The sequence below is a fragment of the Rhinoraja longicauda genome, chromosome 27 (assembly GCF_053455715.1).
Source record: "Rhinoraja longicauda isolate Sanriku21f chromosome 27, sRhiLon1.1, whole genome shotgun sequence".
Classification (NCBI taxonomy): Eukaryota; Metazoa; Chordata; class Chondrichthyes; order Rajiformes; family Arhynchobatidae; genus Rhinoraja; species Rhinoraja longicauda.
Genome location: NC_135979.1, coordinates 18,825,586 through 18,843,351, shown reverse-complemented (window position 1 = coordinate 18,843,351; position 17,766 = coordinate 18,825,586). Strand labels below are relative to the sequence as shown.

The following is a 17,766-nucleotide window of genomic DNA, read 5'->3' as shown; positions in this document are numbered from 1 at the left end:
CAGAAATCTATAAGCTATAACTGCATTTAAAATAGTACTCAATAACTTGATCACGCATATTTGTGTAACCCAAATGATGCTTAATTTGGTTAAAAATACAGTATAAATAATAATTATCAGAAGAATATGAAAGTAAAATCTTCCAGCACCCAGAAGTATTATATATATATATATATATATATATATATATATAAATAATACTTCTAGGTGCTGGAAGATTTTTAATATATTTTCGGTAGGTAGACTATATATATTTTTTAATATATTCTATAAATAAAAATATATTTTCGGTAGGTAGATTATATATATATAGGGCAATATGCAGGTAAATTATATGATTACACTAAGCGTTACCAGCATTTTTAATATATTCTATAAATAAAATTATATTTTCGGTAGGTAGACCTACCGAAAATATATTTTTATTTGTAGAATATATTAAAAATGCTGGTAACGCTTAGTGTGATCATATAATTTACCTGCATATTGCCCTTTGTTTATGGGAATAATCTGTGGATATCCACAGCATAACATTTCTAACTTGTGTGTAATTTATTGTGAATATTTGTGAGTATTAGTTGATCATGCCGGTTGCATTGTACACATTTCTTGAGCCATACCAACTACTTGGGCCCCCTAATGGAGGAGACACACACAATTAACCTGTCACCCCTCTTCACTAGGCCTTGAGTTAACTGGAGAGGATGTTGCCGTGTTAGCTTCCCTGATGACATTGATTATTACACTACCATAAAGCAGAACCTAAACAGGCCCAGCATAAACAGAAATACTTTAGGAACCAGTTAACCCAAAATGGCTGCCAAAATTGGGAAATATTTTGAATGTCTCCAAAACCAAGAAAATTTAATCACCTTATGAAAAACGTTTATTTTTTAAAAATATAGAAATATCTGAAAACACCAAAACAATACAAGACACTTAGGACAATTTAACGCACTTCGGTTAATTAATTGATCTCCCTTACAACCAGCCGTTTGCATAGAAATTAATGGAGTTGTCTAACCTAATCAGAATGAGGTTGAGTGGGCAAATTTCCTAACGAAACTGTTGGAAAAGTGTGGAAAGTTGGCAATCTGCCACTGGGCTCTGTGAGAACAGTTGGGAAATCCATGCTATGCCCCTCTCAGTGAGTTTGGGACTTCTGATTTCATGTATGCTTGAGCAAGAGTCTAAAGCTTCCTCGTGGTCTTGGAGGGAGTTCCACGTGGAAATGCAAACACATCTCAAAAAATCCAGGACCATTCATTAAAGAAATAAAACAGCATTAAAATCCAGTATTATTAAATCTGAAAAAAGACGACACCGCAAACCATGTGTTTTTGAGTTTAATTTTTATTAGAGCTCATTTGATAACACATCAATGCCACATAGAGTCATGTATTGATGAAGATTACCTGAAACAAAAAGAACGACCGTATCCAAACAATAGCAGCTAAGCAATTGAAGCCATCATTGGGAAAACAGTTCTGCTGAAAACAGTGTTCTACTGCAATTTTGTTCAAAAATATCCATGATAAGACAATGGAAAAAATGAGTTAGTTATATTAATGTTACCTAGATAATATGGGGGTTTTTTTCTACATTGATCAAAAATATTAGGAGGCCCTTTCACCTTAAATGCAGACTCAAGAAATATTCAATAAAGCCATTTGCTGTGCTCATACATTTTCTGTTTTGAAAATATTGGTAGTTTCTCACGGCCAAGCCAATGTACTGTTGCCGTGGTTTTACAGTAATACAACATGAAATGATATAGTGTAGGAAGGAACTGCAGATAAAGGTTTAAAAGAGGAAGTATAGGGACAGGTTTTGCATCCGCTGCGGTTGCAGGAAAGAATGGTCTCTGCAGATAGCAGAAAGGAGTGGAAATAGGAAGATGCGATTATGCAGAAGTCATTAAAGAGACGAAGAGCAAGAGAGGTATCTTGGACATAGGTCAGGAGTGATTGGACCAGGGGGGATAGAATGGAGTCGAGGTACAAGGAAATCAGTTCAGTGGGACGAGATAAGGCAGAAACAATGTGTCTGCCAAGGCAGTTGTGTTTATGGATTTTGGGGAGAAGGTAAAACCGGGCCGTGCGGGGCTGGGAAACAATAAGGTTGGAGGCTGTGGAAGGCAGACTGCCAGAAGTGATGAAATCAGAAATGGTCTGTGAGGTTATGGCCTGGAGCTCATCTGTGGGATCATGGTCCAAAGATGGGGAGGAGGAGATGCCTGGCCTCAGTGCGGTAGAGATCAGCTCGCCAGACTACCACGGCACCTTCCTTGTCAGCGGGGTTGATAATAAAGCTTTAAGGCCTTCCTGGTTGGGGATGGGATGGAGATGTAGAGTGACCAAATGCCCATAGAAAAGATCAGGAAGTTGGGGTTCGGAAAGTGGAAGTCATTAAAGAGATGAAGGGCAAGTGAGTTATCTTGGATATAGGTCAGGAGAGTAATTAATTAATGGTGTAAAATTGAAAGTTGCATTAGTGTTATTATCCATTGCCTCTTAATTAAAATGGAACGCGTCAAAGCATCAGCTCAGCTGCTACATGGTCAACACGTTTTATTTTTACTACAGACTTGGCACGGTCAAAATGACAAAATGGCCCAGTCCTAAAGGAGGGGGCTTCATGAGAATGACTGTTAAAAACGCTTGGAGAAGGCTGTTTTGAAGCAAGAACACGCTATTGGTCCTGAGCCTCACCTTATGGAAGGAATACAATGGTTGCAATCTTGCAATGCTGATAGCAAATCTGCCAACTGCTTTCAGTTAATTCTATGAGAGGTTAAATCACCCCTTCAACAAAAGCAAAAAGTCTACAACTCTTATTAATTACCAATCTGAAACAAAATCGTGAAATCACACTGCTAATGAAAATCCAATGTCATTGTGTAAGGAGAAAAAGACAGATTTCTGTACCAAGTGAAGAATATTATTTCTCGTATATGCTTTATTCATATTCTATACATTACCTTAGCATTATACAAATATAATTCTGTTTAAATTTTATTACAGGCCAGTCAAACGTACATTTTATGGTTGAAGCAAACGTCACAAGACAAGGGTATAAACTGCGTATTCACATCAAGCAGGGTGACCAGAGCTTGCCAGAATCTGATTGGCCACGTGCCCCACAATGGCATTGCTGGCTATAGATGCAATGGCAGCAACACTCATTCAGAGTTATATTCAAATTTGCTCGGATAATTTGTAAAGAACCTGTTCAGAACTGAGACGGCACAGAATGAATGTAAAAAATAATGCCAATTCATTGCATATACTTGTGGATCAGGAGAGTTAGCAGTAATGCTGCAGAGTAGAAATTGTTCTCTGGTACTATTATAGAGGAAGCTCAGATCAAAGGAAATGTGTTGGGTCTGGTTAAAAAGTGAACTTCCTCTCACACAAACATTTATTCCAATATTGATGAAGGTGACAAAATATGTGCAATGTCAATTCGATATATTTCTTCTATTTTAATTTGTGGTTTGGGCAAAACTATATCAATATCGAGGAGTGGATAGGATAGGGACATGAATGGCAGAAAGATGAAGAGATATGAAGATAAGGTGGTTTAGCCCATTTCAACATATGGAGGAATAAATATCCATGCAAACTGATTAGACTGATCGCCTAGCTTCATGTTACAATTTCCAGATACTCCTGTACATGTTTCCACAGCAAGCTCGCTCTCCATTTCTCTCGACTATAATAAATGGGGAAGTTTGTCTTCGTGTTCACAGAGTAATTGTTTGTAAAAAAAACCCCAATGAACATTATTCACGCCTACTTTGTTCAACATTGAATGTTACTTCTGTACATTTCTAATCTTATCTTGCAGTTGGGGAAAGACGGTGGGTGGGTTTGTTACATTGCTCACTGCACAGACTGAATAAGCGACCTTTATGTGCAACTATTAGAAACAACCAGCTCGAACATTCAAGCTGGTGTTGTTAAGTATACTGACACCAGTTAAAGGGAATTAAGGGATGTAGGATGGGTGCTGTGGTAAAATATCAGCACGACATTGAATGTTGGAGCAGGAGTGTGTGTGGGCTGAACAGTCTGTGCAAAGAACTGAAAGGAACAGAATTTACCTCTGGTTTAGCATCGAAGGTGCCTTCACAAAATGCTGGAGTAACTCAGCGGATCAGGCAGCATCTCAGGAGAAAAGGAATGCGTGACGTTTCGGGTCGAGACCCTTCTGCAGACTGATGTCAGGGGAGGGGGCGGGACAAAGATAGGATGTAGTTGGAGTCAGGAAGACAGTGGGAGAACTGGGAAGTGGGACGGGATAGAGAGGGACAGAGGAACTATCTGAAGTTGGAGAAATCAATGCTCATACCATTATCTGCGAGGGGGATATTAGGGCAGAGAATGACCCTTGCTAGTTTCTGAATGCTGTGAGGAGGCCTTTGGAACACCTTGATGTTAACTCTGCCAAACTGTTATTCTTCCTTCCGCACCTCATCCGTTTCATAGTGAATGTAAGGTGGAGCAGAACTTGAATCTTTCTTAGGCCTGTCATCTTTTAATCCAGAAACTTATTGTTATTTACAAAGAACTTGCATTATTTCAACATTGCAATCTTGCAGCACTGAACAGGCCCTTATATACGTATCACTTGACGTTACAATGATTTATGATTATTTAGATCCATTATATATATATATATACTGCATAAGCCTTTTTCTGTATGGTTCTTCATACGTTCCATAACACAAGAAAATTTGAGAAAAGGTAATGTTTCATATCTCTCTATCTGCAGTCCACACTTTACATTCCAAGCCATTGATATCCATTTCAATGTCAAATATCAAGGAATAAACACTGGTTTCTCTGCTAGATTTGGCCTGTGGTTGATTGTATATTTTAAGATTGGCAAGTAGACAGTGTTAATTTTCTCACCCATTGTGCAACTTCTTGTTAAATAAGAAATATTGAAAAATAAGGTTGTTTTCTTTCACAACTAGAATGTTTGTGTGGATATATTTTAATATAGCTCGTTAAAGCCAATATGAATATTAGCCCCAAATATTTTAAGATTGCAGCATTTAACATTGTAGAAATCCTGTGGTGTCTACAGAAGTTGTGATTTTTGCATTTGTGATTCTTTTAACATTTTTATTTTTATCTCCAGTTCTCTTCCCAATATTTTTTACTTGAAACCCTTGATCTTATTAGCGTTGGTGCTCATAGAGTTGGAGAATGAGTGAGAGAGAGAGAAAAAGAGGGAAGAGAGAGAGAGAGAGGGAGTCAGTCGGAGACAGAGAAGCAAAGAGACAGAGAGAACTATTACCTCAACTCAGAATTGAAACAGATAATCTATACTAAAATCTACTTGTGGGTGGAGGAATCTGTTGTTTTAATTATATCAAGGGTAATAAAGTTTCACAAAAATATCTGCTCATTTTGAATACTGACATAAAAAGGCTTATGCAGTTTTATGCTGATGTCTGAATTATGCCCTGAATATATAAAGTCTGGTGTGATTTCCTGGCTCCTACTTTTAAAAACGAAAGAGTGCAAAATGATTAGCCAAGGCGAACATAGCAATTGCATACACAATCACCTTCATGGACTGGGTCATGCTTGCAGATGCCATTAAATATTCCTGTCCGTCTAATGTCAGGCAGGAGGACTCGGTGTTGGCCTCGCAACACTCCTGGACACACGTTTGTGCATCGCCGTTGGAAGAACAGCCAGATGAGATGGTATTGCAATCAGCGTCGCAGCCGCCAGTCCATTGGCTGGAACTTGTCTCCTTTTCCAGCTGTCGAAAAGAGGATGAAACCAAGGACATATGTTAGCGTAGATTGCAGCCGAGTTCGAACCTGACTACCGTGGGTTTTCTCCGGGTGCTCTGGCTTCCTCCCACTCCCCAAAGACGTGCATGTCTGTAGGTTAATTTGCCCGTGGTAAAAATAGTAAATTGTCCCTTATGTGTCGGATAGTGCTAGTGTACGGGGTGGTCGTTAGTTGGCACGGACTCAGTGGGCCGAAGGGCCAGTTTGCGTGCTGTATCTCTAAAGTCTAAAGATCGTCACTCTTCACAATCCTCACCGTACATTTGCAAAAGGTGAACGAGCAGAATGATTCATCGCTGACACCAGAAATTGCTGCCATCATTGTGTGCAAAATAAAAGTCCTCACAGGAATTTAATGGAGTCTAAAAAGCAGTTATTGGAGGAAGTGACCACAGCTTATGCATATGGACATGGATAGGAAAGGCTTAAGAGGGATACGGGCCAAACCCAGGCAAATGGCACTAGCTTGGTCTTGTTCGAGTTAGGCCCCAAGGCCCTGTTTCCATGCTGTTTGACTCTATGACGCTGTGACAAGCTTTAAAACATTTTGTTGGTGATTTAAAGCACTGTATTGGAAAAGACCATGAATGTGAATGAATCATTTTCCTCAGGAATGAGCCCCCTTTCTGACCCAGCAATTGGATGAGAAAGAGAATCAATAAACTTTGTTTGACATATTCCTTGAGGTTTACCTCAGACCACTCATTTCAAGCTGCACAAACCCCCATAATACAGAGTCATAGAGTAATAAGTCATAGAGCATACAGTGGACACAGTCCCTTCAGCCCAACTTGCCCATGCCAATCAAGATGACCATCAATACTAGTCCTACCTGCCCGCGTTTGGCCCATATCCTTCTGAACCTTTCCTATCCATGTACCTGTCCAAATATCTTTCAAATGTTGTAATAGTTCCTGCCTCAACTACCTCTTTTGGCAGCTCGTTCCATATACCCACCACCCTCTGTGTGAAAACGTTGCCTCTCAGGTTCCTATTAAATTTATCTAAATTAAACCTATACCCATCAACATCCTCTGGTTGTCGAGTCCCCTACTCTGGGTAAGATACTCTATCTATTCCCCTCATGATCTTATACACATCTATGCGATCACCCCTCAACCTCCTGCGCTCTAAGGAATAAAGTCCTAGCCTGCACAACCTCTCCCTGTAGCTCAGGCCCTTGAGTCCTGGCAACATCCTCGTAAATCTTCCTAGCACCCTTTCCAGCTTCATGGAACATCTTTCCCATAACAGGGTGTGCAAAACTGAACACAATACTCCAAATGAGGCATAACCACTGCCTTGTACAACTGGACCATACTATGCTCAGTACCTTAACTGATGAAAGACAACGTGACAAAGGCACTCTTGACCACCCTATCTACCTGTGATGCCACTTTCAAGGAAATATATACCTGCACTCCTAGATCCCTTGGCTCGACAACATTCCCCAGAGTCTTTGCATTCACTGCAAAGGTCCCGGCCTGGTTTGATTTCCCAAAAGGCAACACCTAGCACTTATCTGTATTAACTTGTTAGTTTTATAAATATGAAAGCCTTGCGTTGTAAGTACACTAGGATCACCTTTGGGTCTCTCACCGACAAGGTGGGAGCTTCTACACCTTCTATTAAAGTACAGATCTAGGCTGTTTATTTTAAGTAAGTTACGACCTTCATTGATAAAAAGACATTAAAATAAAGGAGTCAAAATGGTATCTCATTATATATATATTTTCATATTTCCTACATATATTTAATATTAATATGAAAATTAGATTGGTCTCACCTTGCAGTACTGCTCATCGGCAGCACAGTATTCTAATTGTGGACCTTGGCTTTGGTAGCAGGTATCTCCAGCACAGCTGATCACAGCACACATGTAGTCCTGGAATGTTTTTTAAAGAAAGGGTCTCAGCTTGCTATAACAACTTACAGAACATGCATAGGGTAGCGTCGAGTATTTCCTAGCAAGAGTAACATTTTGTTAACATAATTCAATCACTAAAAGGGTAGGTGGGTTTTGCTGTTTTAAACTCGCTTAAGTAAAAATGTAACAAAACTTATTTTAAAATCTGTCTCTGAACTACTTGTAGATGTAAATCTATCGAGTTCATATGTTTATTTTTATTAATCTACTTATCCGTCTTCCTTTCACACTATGACGTAGGAGTAATGGAGCCTGCACTTTGTACTTGTGCTATGCTGACTTCCCCAGTCCATCGCAAGCGCAGCCCTTCCCTCCATTGAAAGCATCTACATGAGGCAGTGCTTCCAGAAACCAGCATCTATGATCAAGCATCTTCACCATCCGGGCCGTGCCCTCTTCTCACTGCTACTCTCGGGCAGGAGGTACCAAAAACCTGAGGTTGCACACCACCAGGTTGAGGATCAGCTATTTTCCTACACACACTAGGGACAATTTTTACATTTGCCCAGCCAATTAACCTACATACCTGTACGTCTTTGGAGTGTGGGAGGAAACCGAAGATCTTGGAGAAAACCCACGCAGGTCACGGGGAGAACGTACAAACTCCGTACAGACGGCGCCCGTAGTCAGGATCGAACCCGAGTCTCTGGCGCTGCATTCGCTGTAAGGCAGCAACTCTACCGCTGCACCACCGTGCTGCCACTCGAGACTCAGGTTCGATCCTGACTAGGGGCACCGTCTGTACGTGGTTTCTACTTTCTCCCCGTGACCTGCGTGGGTTTTCTCCGAGATCTTCGGTTTCCTCCCACACTCCAAAGGCGTACAGGTATGTAGGTTAATTGGCTGGGCAAATGTAAAAATTGTCCCTAGAATGTGTATGTGCGGGGATCGCTGGGCGGCGTGGACCCGGTGGGCCGAAGGGCCTTTTTCTGCGCTGTATCTCTAAATCTAAAAAAAAAATCTATTTTCCTACAACTGTCAGCTTCTTGAAACAACCTGCATTACCCTAAACTGAAGAGAGGTCTCAGCCCAAAACGTCACCTATTCCTTTTCTCCAGAGATGCTGTCTGACTCGCTGAGTTACTCCAGCTTTCTGTGTCTATCTTCTCACCCTAATCTTACCTCAACAACAGAAAACTACAGACCACTACTTGGCCTACCATGGACTTGTCTGGCTTTTTTTCGAATTATGTTTTTCGCTGTTGTCTTTATTTTTGCACAGTCTTCTTTAGTTTAGAATTTTTATGTGTGATTAATGTAAGGGGCTGATGAGATTATCCTGCTGGGTGCCACCATAGACCCAATGGCCAAATGGTTTCCTTCAATGTCAGATTAAGTGAGGTTTCCAGCTGTGAATGTAAGTGCATAGATATTTTTGTGCTGGGATACTAGGCTCTGGGCCAGTATGCAATGTTGAAGATTTAGAGTCCAGATTCTGGAGTAACTCAGTGGGTCAGGCAGCATCTGTGGAGGGAATGTATAGGCAATGTTTCAGGTTGGAATCAAATCCCATGTGTTAACTTGGTACTCATGTGTGCCTGAACCATCATATTCTTGGACTGGCCATAAACTGATGGTGCAGGTGCATACAAAACATCACCTATCCATTCCCTCCACAGATGCTGCCTGGTCCGCAGAGGTATTCCAGCATTTTCTTTTTGCTCAAGATACCAGCATCTGCTGCTCTGTGTGTCTCTGAGAGTCCAGATTCTTCTGGGGTTCATCCATATCCTATTTGTTTCTTGAGTATTGCGTGAGAATCCTCAATGATACAATCTGCGGGTGCAGTTTTCCTGGAGGGTCAAGCTGTTGGCCAGTTTGCAATATTGAAGAATTATAGAGACACAGTGGTTTTAAGGTTCATCATCTCCTCTAGTTTACCGAGTCCAGATGACAGCATTTCAATATTACTCAAATGATGTACTGCAATATTACAGAACTGATTTTACATCATGACTGCAGTATTGGACTACCATCAGGTCTGAAAAAGCATCTTAGTATGTTTTTATTTGTACAGAGGCAGCATTGGGATTCAGCCCATTGAAAGTGTACTAGCTCCATTGAAATGATATCTTAGGACCATCTTCAGTCAGAGGGTGGTGAATCTGTGGAATTCCCTGCCACAGAAGACTGTGGAGGCCAAGTCAATGGATATTTTTAAAGCAGAGATAAATAGATATTCTTGATTAGTACGGGTGTCAGGGGTCATGGGGAGAAGGCAGGAGAATGTTGTTAGGAGGGAGAGATAGATCAGCAATGATTGAATGGTGGAGTAGACTTGATGGGCTGAATGGCCTCATTCTTTACCTATCACTAATGACCTTATGAGGAAGACTGCCACTTGCTCTGCTGCCAACCTATGTTAGCCAACCAGTTGGATCAGACCAGACCTGACAAAGGCCAAGTGCCATCTCATTTGTAATTGCATTGGTTAATTACAGCAGAAGCATCCGGCTGTACTCCAGAATCTGGACTCTACTTTGCTCACAACATGTGTACAACCAGTAATGATGTATACTTACACTGCCTCTTGTTGTTGCAGCAGTCGTTGGTGTTGGTTCCATGGTTGTGTCAGTCATTTCAGTCATAGGTTCAGTCATTTCTTTGAAAGTGCAAAAACAAAATCATTTTGGTTTAAATCTATCAATCAATGAACTAGAATAAATAATCCTTTGCAGTAGGCAACTTTCTTTGCTTAACTTATCCTGCATTGACTCAGGTAAAAAAATAGACCAAAGGCTTGGTAAGTTTTAATGAAGTTGACTAGTTTTCAGTGAGGTCACTGAGCTAACTTTGATAATAAAATGAACACTGCTCTGAGTTGGGGAGGAGTTTCAATTTTGCTCGAATACAATTCTGAAGCATGCTAATAACAAAACTGTATTACTTCTTAACTCCATTCTTCATTTTAAGTCGAGTATACCCATTAGGCCCTATTAGTTGCCTCTGTGTTAATGCAGGGAACAATTAATCCAACTTAAAATCACATGGTTGGCATATTTGAATGTTATCATGGGTGTGTCATGTCTATTGGTTATGATAGACAAAGATCATGGGACAATCTTCAGTTAAGGGTTGCCAATCTTCTCAGATGGTTACATGAACCTTTGGCACAAGAAGAGGCAAACAAGAGCTGTGTTGGCAGCAACTGCAAGGCAAAGGTGAAGCACAGAGCAAGGTGAGACAAAGAGGGAAATGCTTTTCCAAATTGAGTTAATTCTTGAAGCTTCTTTCTAAAACATGTACGCAAATTACCATTGCAATTCTCACATGGTATTCACACATGCAGCTCCTTGTTTCACTAGTGAATTCCTTGGTATACCTCCCTCACTGGTTAGAGTATTAGAAAACAGCCTTCCGCTAATACTTGTCTGTTTCCCATTAATCAGTCATCTTTCTCCCTTTGCTGCCACAGGACCTTTATGAGCGCAAATTGGAGAAATAGCACCTCATATTTCACTTGGGCAGCTTACTCCCCAGCAGTATGAATATTGACTTCTCTAACTTCAAGTAACTCTTGCTTTCCCTCTCTCTCCATCCCTCCCCTTTCCCAGTTCTCCAACCAGTCTGACTGTCCCAGACTACATTGTATCTGTTTGCTTTGTTGTTACCTTCTCCTAGCTAACAATGATCTATTCTACATTCTCCTTGATCTCCATACCCTTTGATGTTTCATTTTCACACCTTTCACTTCCTTATCTCTCTATTTCCCTCTCCCCTGACTTTCAGTCTGAAGAAGGGTCTCAACCTGAAACATCAGCCATTCTTTCTATCCAGAGATGCTGCCTATCCCGCTGAGTTACTCCAGCATTTTGTGTCTTTATTCCAAGGGCTTCATTACTATTGGCAGGCCTATTGTGTGGCACCTTATCGACTGGAATTTTGGAATCTATATATGCCACCTCAAATGCTTTTTTTTTGTTATTTAATTCAAGAAAACTCTATCTAGTTAGTTAGACAAGATTTGCTTTTAATAAATCCACGCTGGCTTTTCCTAAACAATCCATAATTATCCAAGTGACTGATAAATTCTGCCCTAGGATTTTGTTTCTGCAATTTTCCCCAAGGATGAGATTTCAAGCGCTTGTCTTTTTTTGAGTCCCAAGTCTATGGGTGTTTGGAGATCATAACCTTGAGTATCTGCAGGTTCCTCCTTGCTTCACTCAGCAACTTGGGATGCATGTGCTTGTGTTTCAGATTCCCAGCAACTGCTGTATTCTGCCTTTCACAGTTTCAGCACGTTGATTTGTTTCTCTCTCTCTCGGGGTCCAAATGCTGCCATTCATTGAAGCACTAGATGGCTCTGAAAGCATTGTGCAATCTTGGTCTCTGTCCTATCACAAATATCGTCCTTGCTCTCCACTACTGCCCCCCCCCCCCCCCCCCCCCCGAAGAGTAGATGTCCTGGCGCCCCATGACGATCCGGCCAAGCAACGCAGGAGGTTGTTCCGTGCCGAGACTTTAGCTCAGAGAGCTTCAAGGCGTTGCTTGTAGGTCAGCTGCTGATCTAGTTTCACCCCGAGATATGTAGAAAATGGGTTGTAGGGTTGTAGGGATGACCCATTGAGGGTGACGGTTAGCTGGCGTTGAGCTTCCTTGTTGTTCAGGTGAAAGGCCGTTGTGGTGGTTTTTGCCATACTCAGTTTTAGTCTCCAGGTCTTAAGGTAGCCCGTGACGTTCCATATCCGCCGAGAGCATATCCTCAACATTTGACCAGCTCTTGTCCGAGTGCAGTAGGGCCAAGTCATCTGCGTATCCATACTGGCGCGAGGTCGTGCATGGCAGATCGCTGATATAGAGATTGAGGAGCATGGGGGGCAGTACCGAGCCTTGGGGGACTCCGTTTCTTAGGTGTCGCAGTCGACAAGATTGTCAGTCACTGGTCTTGAGTACAAAACTGCGGTTGGCAAGGATATTGGCAAGGAGCCGCACTAAATGACGTTCAGGGATGGTTCGGAGGAGCTTCAAGCTCAAGCCCTGGTGCCACACTGTATCATAGGCGGCGGCGGTGGGGCCCACCAGGGCGATGCCCGCCTTATCACCCTTTTCGAAACTGTCTTCGATGTCGTTGGTCAGCCGAAATCCAGCTTGTTCAGCGGGTAGTTAAGGGTCAACGATTGGATGGAGCCGGGCCAGGAGAAGCCGTTCGAGGAGCTTGTACGGGACACAGAGGAGTGAGATGGGCCGATAGTTCCTTGGGTCGTCCGCAGGCTTGTTTGGTTTTGGTAGCGCAATGACGGTGGCTTTCCGCCAGATCTTCGGAATGGACTGACCAATGAGGCAAGAGGAGTAAAGCTCACGGAGCCAGGCCAGGCATTTAGGACCGCAGTGTTTCAGGAATTCTGGGGGGATGTTATCAGGACCCTGAACTTTTCCACATTTCAGTTGAGAGATGACAGAAGAAAGTTCTGCAGAGGAAAAGGGTGCTGACAGGTGCCCATCAGCGCCTGGAGCTTTCCAAAGATTAGTGGATTCCTCTTTGACAGAACGAGTATGGTTCTTCAGACTGATCTGACTTAAGTTTGAAGAACGGTCTCGACCCGAAACGTCACCCATTCCTTCTCTGCAGAGATGCTGCCTGACCCGCTGAGTTACTCCAGCATTTTGTGATCCCACCGTGTTGAACTCTCTCACTCTCTCCACAGACACAGCCTAACCTAGGGAGGATTTCAAGGAATTTTTAATTTAAATTTGTTGTGTTGAAATCTGAATGCACCGGGTGAGGGTTAGATAGTGCTTTGCACAGAGAAGTGGGAGCTAGAGCAAGATGGACAGCTTCTCCAGAAACAAAGGCACATTGCAATGTTCACCATTGTACCAAAAATACTAGGCAGAAGTTCCCAGGCCGATCTTGAGGGCAAACATGTGATGGGAAAAAAAAAACTGCAGATGCTGGTTTAACTCGAAGGTAGACACAAAATGCTGGAGTAACCCTGCGGCTCAGGCAGCATCTCAGGAGAGAAGGAATGGGTGACGTTTCAGGTCGAGACCCTTCCCCAGACTGGGATGCTGGGAATGAAGTGAAGCTAAAAAGATTCTGCGCAAATTTCGCTCATCCCAAAGAATGACTGTATGCAGGGTAAAACAACTATGTCAGCTCATGAAAAGAATGGGAAGAGAAAACACTACTAATAAGGAAAATATTGCCTTTAGTCATTTTCTCAGTACTCATTCTCAGTGGTAGTTTAGTTTAAAGATAAACAGGCCCTTCACATCCGAGTCCAGGCCAATCATCGATCACCCATTCACATTAGTTCTATAGATCACAGGGAGAATATGCAGACTCCACATAGACTGCAGCCCAGGTCAGGATTGAACCTGGGTCTCTGTGGCGCAGTGAGGCAGCAGCTCAACCAGCTTTGCCACCATGCCACTCATAGCTGACTAGACCAAATGGGCCCAAACCTCTCCTGCATTGGTGCAGCAACCTGTCCTCCCCCACTCCCCTCTCTCCTCAACCCCCCCTCCCCTCTCCCTTCTCCCCCACTCCCCCCTTCCCCCCCTCCTCCCTCCCCACCTTTTAAACTTTAAAATGTGAATAACTTTAAAAATATAAGACCGATTTCAATAAAACTACTTGCATTATCACTAAAGTGACAATGGTGAGTAAGGTGGGCCTAAAATTGTCGTGCTATCATGTACTGTTTTGGCTGAAGTTCAGTCACAAACAAGATAACAAACGAGAGTTTTAGTATATAGATAAGGAAATGGTAGAATTGCTGACACTTTGGCCAGGGAGGTTGCTCAAAGTGCTCAAAGCCATGACATATACAATTGAACCATTTGGCCCATGTTTTCAAAAACAAATGAATCACCAAAATCTACATGCACGTTACCCATACCGTAATCATCGGGTATTTCTTGAATTGTGCCGTTTAGCATCAGGCACAGTGTTGAGTTACAACACTCCATTGTGCACATGGTGTCTGTGGAATTCATGCAGATGTTTTCCGTGCCAGCACAGCTGTTACTGCAGGCTGCCCAGTACGAGGAGTTGGAGACGGTGTAAAACTACAAAACAAAATGGGTATTAACCGGAAAGAAAGTTTGTTAAATGAATAAAAGACCCAAGGGATGAAATGATTGAAAATCACGAGGAGCTTGAATGGGAAGATGTTGAGAGACTCTTGAATTCTCTGGCGATAAAGGCACAGCTATTCAAATTGGAATGAGGAGAAACTATTCCACATCGAGGATTGTGAATCCGTGTGCTTCCACCCCAAAGCAACTGAGAACGTACAGTTGTTGAGGATATCCAAGAATGCAAGTTACAGATTTTGGGGAATTTACAGGTAATGGGAAGTGAACGGAAAAATGGCATTGAAATGAAAGTACAGCCATGACCAACTGAATTGTCAACCATTCTCAAGGGCTGCAAGGCCAAAGCCTGCTGTTATTTCTTATATTCTAACATTAAAAGCTCAATATTTGTTAACTTGTTTGGTTAACTAAAAAATCCACTAGGCAGCAGTTTGGGTGGTTTGGTTTTCTTGCATGTCAGGGATAAACATTAATTCCTCTGACAACAATGGGTTTTTGGGGAGTTTAAAAGGAAGTTGTAGACATCCACGGTGATCAGTCCATAGTTACTATTCTCAAGGTTTTGGGCCTATTTTAACCGGGCAGGTACTTCACTAATTGGGCTGCCGGGATGTTTACCTAACATTCCAGCCATTTTAATGCCTTCACAGTAAAAGCTGTAGGAAAAGCAGACTATTCCAGGTAAGTGAGAGAATAAGTCAAAATTTCACAATGCAGTTGGGAATGGGATCCTCATTGGAAATGTCATTGCTGAGGTTGTTCTATTCTTGTTATTGCTACAAGGATCAGCCATTTTCCCACTCAATATAATGAACAAACTGGCTCTGAGTGGAGGTGCAGATTCCAGTAACTTACAATGCTTGGCAGTAATTTTAATACACATTTGTGACACACTTCCTAAGGACCGCTGTATTAATGACACCTTAGACACTTAAGTCCCTATGTTTTGTCATCACACAGTGGACTAACCAAAATAAATGTTCACAATTAGATATTTCAAAAATGAAGTGCAAATAAGTATTTACTTGGAAAATGCATTGGAGCTTTTTTTCTCCCAAGTTCTCTCCTTTCATTTCATCTCCCCCAAAGCACCTCACAGAGCTGACAATTAGTCAGATATCTGCATTGCTCAATAGTAGCGATATGCCGCTTGATTGTAAGAAGCCACAAAATCGAGCTCAACTGCATATTTTCCACCAGATATCACCGGAGACCCAAAAGTAACAGGATGTTTGGTTCACTGTTGATTCAAGAGCTCTTTAGCCAAATTACAAGTGAGTTTGGCAAGTTGAGCACAGACCGGGAAACTGCGGTCTGCAACATTATGCTTTTAGTAACTCCATACTGCAGCAATGCTGCACATGACATTAATGAGGGAGTGATAATAAACACTTAAGAAATTTGGCTTGAATTTGCTCCATATTATTTAAATAAATCATACAAACCTACCTCACAGTACATGTGAGTCCAAGGACATTCCTCCCATTTCATCTGGTTTTCGTAACAGCTGGCACCCATGCAATTGAAGGCCTGACAGGAAAACTGTAAAGAATCATACAATTTATTGTACTAATTCATTGATTTTGATGCCATTTCTTACACAACTGACATACAACACTGACGAGGAAATGGATTGCAGTTAGATATAGTTGCCTGGTGTTGCTAGAAAGTCATATGTAGCAACAAAAACCAGGACAGAAACTTTTGAATTCTGAAAAACTAATGCAGAAAATTTGCCACCATTACATTAATTAGCTAATCCTTTCGGTTCTTGTAGGTTCCTGGGTTCCTTCCAGGAACAGTTCAGTTTCAGCTGGGAAAGATAGCTATGTTCTATTCAAATAACATTAGAAGTCATACGAGGAAAACAATGACCACGAAATGTAAAAATCGGTGCAAAACAGGAGACTGTGTAACTAATATGCAGAGAGCTGCGGGGCATCTCATTCACGACGTGCCCTCCCACCCAAAACCCACCCCATATCTCCGCAACACCCCACACCATCATTCCCACTGCACCCGATGACCTAGAATCACAATACTCATGTCTCCCTGCTTTTAATTTGTTCCATGAGAACCAGGCAGGGTTGACATGAGGTGAGTGGTATACTTTGCAGAGAAACTAGCTCTAGACAAGGTTCAGAGAGATTTTAGTTCCTAGGTCTCTACATTACAGCCACATTCATGCCTCCAGCCAACAGTGAACATTGCCGGAGCAGCAGGATTGACGGTTCCAGTGGAAGTAAGCCATGGCCATGGATCTCCACTCAGTTGGTGTCGAGGGAGATATACTGACATGAACAACCTTTAAAGGAACACACATCTCTTTACCATTGCTCAAAACACAAATTGCTGGAAGAACGCAGCAGGTCAAGCAGCATATGTGGATGGAATAGACAGCCGATGTTTCTGGTTGGGACACTTGTTCAAACGGACTCTTTGGGAGATGGTGGCTTGATGTTCAATCGTGGGGTCATAGTCAAGGGGTAGGTTATGAGAACGTGTCCGAGAGGTTGGCTCAGCACAGCAGGGGTCGGCTTATCAGACCTCCCTTTTCAGCCAATTTGATGACAATATTGGGATTGTTACTGAGTGGCATTTACAAATGCTCTTTGTCCAATGCCAATCCCCACAATTCCCCTAACCCCACAAACCTCAACACTTGGTTTCCATTCAACAGGATCTAAACTATGAGTCTTATTGGCAAAGGACTGAAAATGAGATATCTCTTCCTTTCATGTATTAGTTTCTTCTCTGGTATAAGTTTAGTATTTTGTAACATGAAGTGTTGAACAGACTTACATTTTCTTTTTTTTAATATTTTTTATTTTTGAAAAGCATATGTACAAATAGAAATTAAAAAACACATTTGTTACAAAGTTCTTACATAGCTTCAATTTTTAAATTTTTGGAGAGAGAAAGTAAAAATAAAATTAAAAAAACTATAAACTTGGGGAGAGAGAGTAAAAGGGTTAAAAAAAAC

The 17,766-nt window shown here is 41.8% G+C and overlaps 1 protein-coding gene and 1 long non-coding RNA gene across 3 annotated transcripts in view; both read right to left on the bottom strand.

The window, feature by feature from the left end:
• Window positions 1–17,766, bottom strand: part of LOC144606793 (uncharacterized) — a 538,285-nt gene that overhangs the window by 33,140 nt on the left and 487,379 nt on the right. The gene's annotated exons all lie outside the window — the stretch shown is intronic.
• Window positions 1,369–17,766, bottom strand: part of LOC144606861 (uncharacterized) — a 53,130-nt gene continuing 36,732 nt past the window's right edge. For both annotated transcript variants that reach the window (XM_078423299.1, XM_078423300.1), the window contains exons 5-9: window positions 16,233–16,325; window positions 14,585–14,753; window positions 10,265–10,344; window positions 7,602–7,700; window positions 1,369–5,781 (exon numbers count right to left, since the gene is read on the bottom strand). In XM_078423299.1, the coding sequence (XP_078279425.1) occupies window positions 5,518–5,781; window positions 7,602–7,700; window positions 10,265–10,344; window positions 14,585–14,753; window positions 16,233–16,325 (705 nt within the window). In that variant the 3' untranslated portion in view covers window positions 1,369–5,517. The remainder of the gene's footprint in view (window positions 5,782–7,601; window positions 7,701–10,264; window positions 10,345–14,584; window positions 14,754–16,232; window positions 16,326–17,766) is intronic.